General features: G+C 35.0%; 1 protein-coding gene across 1 annotated transcript; it reads right to left on the bottom strand.

The window, feature by feature from the left end:
* Positions 1 to 327: 327 nt before the first annotated feature.
* On the bottom strand, positions 328 to 1,341 carry LOC145293329 (alpha-1A adrenergic receptor-like). The gene has a single exon (XM_080139971.1). The coding sequence runs from the start codon at positions 1,339 to 1,341 to the stop codon at positions 328 to 330; it is 1,014 nt and encodes a 337-aa protein (XP_079996097.1).
* Between the last annotated feature and the right edge of the window lie 4,738 nt (positions 1,342 to 6,079).

Here is a 6,079-nt window from a genome sequence, read left to right as displayed (position 1 = left end):
TTTTTTTATTGATTTCAAACTTAAACCAATATATTCTGTCCGTGAAATGTACGTTATTTCTTCAGTTTTGAAATATATTAGTAGAAATATTCAACCGCCAACACAATAGTAAATAATGAAAGGAATAGTAAAATCACATAGAAATAATTCTTTTAAGACTTGAAAAAATATTTTTATTAGTATTACGTATTATTTGTTAAATCTGATTTAATTTCAATAAAGCGATAAACATACAAATGATCTACAGAATAAATGGAGAAATATTGAAAGAAATATTAATTACCAATCGAGAGCAAAATAAAATTATAGTTCAACAATTTCACTTATTTATTTCCGAGAATGTCTTCCACGACTTACCTTACATAAAACAAGCCTCATTATGGCTTTTCGAAGTGTATCACTTTTTATTAAATACACCAGAAAGTTCAACAGAGAGTTTATCTTTAGTAATGACAAGAGGTATACTTTTGCTTTAGCGAGCTGCTGATGTCCAGAGAGTATACGCTGTGCTATGAGGACGCCACAGAACGGCAGCCAACATAGGAGAAAAATCCCGAATATCAAGGCCATCATTTTTGCTTTGTGAAGATTTCGTAAATCGTCGCTATTTGGATATCTTTGGTTTTCCGGCATCGTAACGGCACTGACGACATTCATCTGTTTATTAACAGCGTCGATGTGACCCCATGACGTTTTTATCACCGAAGCGAACATGAAAAACGTCACTAAGATCACAGGGAGCAAGGAAAATGCCGTAAAGCTGCCGTAGATCATGTCCCAGATTTTGGAAGGAACACACACCACCCTGGGCTCCCAGGTATTCGCGCCCAATAACGGTGTGACTGACACGATAATATTAAAAATCCAGATGAAAAGAACTGTAGCAAAGGTACGCCTTCCTGTGACAATCACCGGGTATCGGAACGGGTGCTTGATGGCGATGTATCTCTCAGCAGAAATTAAGAAAAGTCCAGAGACTGAGGAGGACCAGCTCACCATGTGGAAAGCAAATCGTAAGAGGCAGGTGATTTTTTGCTGACTGGTATGTGGTAGGAGTAATGTGTAAATGTCGTATGGGAGTAGGACGACGCCTACAAATGTGTCGCTGATGGCTAAGTTGAGAACCAGATAATAATGTGTAGTGCGAAGATGATGATAGCGTAGTATACTGAGGATTAAGAAGAAATTGCCTAAAGCTACAGGAAACATTATCACGCTGTCAATCACTATGGAAAGAGTTCGGTATGGTTCGTCGTAATACTCTCCGAAATCAATCAAATTTAAGCGAAATTGCTCACAATCTGAAGTGTTAATAAGAATAAAGTTTGTACAATTCTCCATTTCATTTATGTTGTCTGTAACTTTAATGAAAACAAATCAAAAATCCAGGCATGAAATATTTCGGACAGAACACGTGAAAACCATAAACCTTGATACAACTCGGGCCATATCTTAATCAAACAACTTTATACGAACTACTCCCTTATTTCCAGCATTTTCTGTAGTAATGCGTTTAAACATTTTATCAAAATACATGTGACTGTTAAGAGCCAATACGTTTTTGTGCACACGGCTAATTGTTGATAGATTTTCCTTTTTTTACGCGCACAGACTTGCCCAGTTTCCCAGTGAACGACTCTCAAAGTCTATTTTGCTCGGAGTAGATCGATATGTCCAACATAAAAATGCTAATTTAAAATACATAACGCTTTCACTATAAAGACCTAACTAGTTCCACAAAAACAAAACAAGATACAGTAAGAATTCTACTACTACTACTACTGATAATACTACTAATAATAATATAACTAAGGTCTTAGCAAATACTGCTACTACTACTACTACTAATAATAATAATAATCATATAAGTAGGGCCTCAGCAAATGGAGCACAGTGGACAGTGTAATATCGATTCTGCTTAAAAAGCCATCGACAACTGAATAAGCCTCATAAAAACGTAATGAAAATAGAAAAAAAAAGTGCATTAGATTTTGTTGGTTAGAATGGAATAAAAATAAGAAGGAAAACAGAAGCAAAAGAAGTCTATGAAGACGAACGAAATAAAAATACGAATAGAGAAAGGAAGAAAAAAACACCACGAGCCTCTGTCGTAGGGCAACCATACAATTCAATATTCGCCTCCGGATTTCCCTAAGCTAGGATATAAAAACAAAACAAACGCTAAAGTCTTATCGACAAACCAACGAGATACGAGAGATAGCAAATCAGTCCATTGATCATTTAATGGAATATAATGCATTGTTTGTTAAGCCTTGTTAACGGCCACGCTATCTACACTGATTATAAGAAGGGTTAGTCACTCGCTCTCTTGTCATTGCATCATTTAGTGAAAATCTCTCTATATATAATATACCAATTTTATATGTCTGTTCGTCAATTTATTTCCATCCTTTCTTTATCTGATGAAGAGCTAAAACTAATTTTAGCAAATATCTTTTAATGTTTTGCCAAAAATAAATTTTCGATTTCATATAATTTGGTACTCCTGCAGTATTTTACCCACCGATTTCACGATCTTAGCCGAGCGTTGACGAACGCTTTCGGCGTTAACGCCGACGAAAGCCGAGAATTCGGAGCTACGGTGCAAGAACGCTAAAAGTATGTGAATAGCAACAACATTACAAGGAAAAGATATTACACACACACACGACAAAATGGATAAAATTAATACAAAAAATTTGGATAAAATAAATCACAAACACTTACCGTAAGTTTTTTTAAAGTAAAATAAATTTATTTTGTTGAATATTTTTTTTTTTTTTGGTTCATTTTGTTTTCCGATAGCTTTTTTTTTGAGGGGGGGGGGTAAGCAACAGTAATAATAAACACTTCAATGTTTTTTTTTTTTTTTTTTTAACAAAACGTTATTAAACAGTAACAACAATGTTTTTTTTTTTCTTCAGTAATGTTTGTAGGTGGGGGGACAACAATTACTGTTTATCTTTAGTTCCGACTGGAAGATTTTCTACTGACTGTAGAGAGGCAAAGTAGGGAGCAAAGGGTTTTCAGAGGATGTGGAAAGAAGCTCCTTCCCAAACCGGGTAGCCTTCCGCGATTTGATTTATTATGGAGACAAAAAGGGTTGTGTCCAAATTTTTGTCTCCACATAAATTCGCATAAATATGTTTCCAACAGCTCCCGGTTTTTAAAAAAATTTTTTTTTTATCGCTAAATTAAATAGCTGAAATGAAAGGCTGTGTATTTTTACTTTGAACAATAAAATAACTGAAATGAAACGCTGTGTAATTCCAATGAAAATTATTCGTCTGCTGCGCGTTCGTTTGAAGCGCCCTGATTGGCTGATAGAGTATCGTACCGCTCGCCATGTTCCAGCGTTTTCCGACGGATGTCGATCAACGCTCGGCTAAGATCGTGAAATCGGTGGGTAAAATACTGCAGGAGTACCTATAATTTTTATGGCTGAATATTGTGACTTTATCAAATTCAATGTTTACGTGCTGAGATTGCATGGATACAGAATGAGCAACAACCAATGGTCGTACCGGGTTATCTACAGTTACAGGTTGCTCGAATGGCGTGACTTAATTGCATGAAAAGAGAATCATCAGGAGCCAGTTGCCGTGCCCTTTCGTGCCTTAATTTGTCGCACATAAATAGTAAATTCGTGCCAGTAATACACTAAGTTCATTTCATAGCAACAAAATATTACTTCCAACTATGTTGAATTCATAAATATTCAGTCAAAACATCGTACCTGCCTTTGAAACTCTACACAAGAATTATAAGTAGACTTCCGTTTTTCTAATTTTTCGAAAATATTAAAGTTTTCGTATTCCGCTATTTATTTTTTACCTTAAGGCTTAAACTTAGTCATCCTATAATTTCTCACCGCTTTTTAGCTTACGCTACTTAATAATAAGTAGTACTGTTTACTACTACCACTACTATTAATTATGATGATGATGATGATTAATGTCAACCTCATATATATATATATATATATATATATATATATATATATATATATATACAGGCGACAAAAAAGAAAGCCCGCACTTGTAATTTTTTCAAAAACTGCAAACTTAAGCTAAATTTAATGTAATTGTTAAAACAAACTATACCTCATTTAATTGGCCTTTTATTTTTCTATAATTCTGCCTGGTCATATTTGACTTTTAATTGAAATATTCTAGTGTTCACGTCAATTAAAAAATAATTTCAAATTGAGGAGGCAAAAAGAAAGTCCGCACAATGGAAAATTGTTATTTAAATGTAACTTTAGGACATTAATGTAACACAAATATAACAGGAACACAAAAACTAGTTAATATTCTGCAATTTTACAGCCTGTAATCCTTTGCGAATTCTTTGAATTAGACTGCAGGAATACTCCGGGGAAAGGGCATCCCACTTTTCTTTAATTTTTGTCCAAAGATCTTCCAAATTTGAAATTTTATCATTGTATAGCTGTTGCTTGGTGTAATGTCATACTTTTTTCTTTTTTTTTTTTTTTTAGATAGGCTTGAAGTCTGGAGATTGTGCAAGCCAATCCAAACACGGAATATCATGCTCTTCTAGGAACCTCTTGACATTGCCAGTTGTGTCAATGGTAGCATTATTCTGCATGAAGATATGATTATCATCCAAATTCCGACCAAAGTAGGGTAGAAAATGCTCAGTTAACATATAAATGTACTTGGTCGAATTCGATCTTGCAAGCGAACTATAGATACTAATAATGTCCCACACCAAAATTGAACCTCCAGCACCTGGCAGCTTGAAAATGCGCACCTAGGATTAAATTCTTCGTCTTTCCTCCGACGGACTGCCTACCATCACTTCCTAGGCTATTGAACTTGCTTTCGTCACTAAAAAACACTTTTGACCAATATGAAGAATCATGATTTTCATTGCATCTGACGAAGACGAGACGACGCTTTCTGTTCTTTACAGAAACCAGTGACTTGCGTCTTATAACATATCCTCGCAAATTAAATTCCTTTCATCTGTTCTTGACAGTAGAAAGAGAGCACATTTTTACAAGATTGCATTGCTTTTGGATTTGGGGCTGTTTCAAATCTGTTTCTTAGGCTGCGGATCTTGATAACATTGTCTTCCCTGTTAGAAGTAACTATAGTACGACCAGATTTAGGGACATCACGAACACTGTCGGTGTTTTGGTGTTTTTGTACAGTCTTTCGTACCGTTTTCTCATCACATTTCAATCTGCGCCCAATTTCTCGATTGGATAAACCAGAAAGGTGGAGATTAATGAACTCCTGACGATCACTAAAAGAAAGTCGTGGCATATGGACAAAATGTTACGTTGTATAACCTGGAACAACAACAATTACGATTAGATATACTTTATTGCCTGTTGGCGGATATTTTAAACTGATTTAGGTGCGATAATTGAAGCTGGTTTAAGCGAATCTGTTGCTGCGGACTTTCTTTTTGCCTCCTAAATTTAAAGTCATTTTTTTTTATAATTGACATAAACACTAGAATATTTCAATAAAAAGTCAAATATGAACAGATAGAATTATAGAGGAATAAAAGGCGAATCAAATGAGGTTTAGGTTGTTTAAACAGTTACATTAAATTTAGCTTAAATTTTCAGTTTTTGAAAAAATTACAAGTGCGGACTTCCTTTTTGCCGCCTGTATATATATATATATATATATATATATATATATATATATATATATATTGTATATATATATATATATATATATATATAGATAGATAGATAGATAAATAGATATCTATTATTATGGCATAGTCACGTTGACACACTGGTTCTCACCAGATAACCGAGGTTAAGCAACATGAGTCTGCTTAATACTACATGGGTGACCATTTGAAAACGCTGTATGTACCGCACTAGGCCGTAGGAATTTCCAGGTTCGTATCTGGGGGCGCGTTTATTCCACTGGGAAAGAGCCACTCTCCGTCTGTGTTATGACATACATCTCGGAGAAGGAAAACTGTGATGCAAAACTTTAGGTCCATGGCTTGCTCTGCCTTGTGGCAGTCTTTGCACCACTGGGATTAGCAGTTGTACCCGAAAGTGTGGTCGGTTCTGCACAAAGATTTC

The sequence above is a fragment of the Euprymna scolopes genome, chromosome 14, assembly GCF_053919585.1.
Source record: "Euprymna scolopes isolate OS-2025 chromosome 14, ASM5391958v1, whole genome shotgun sequence".
Classification (NCBI taxonomy): Eukaryota; Metazoa; Mollusca; class Cephalopoda; order Sepiida; family Sepiolidae; genus Euprymna; species Euprymna scolopes.
Note: the sequence above shows the minus strand (reverse complement) of the source record. Positions and strands in the feature narration are given on the sequence as shown.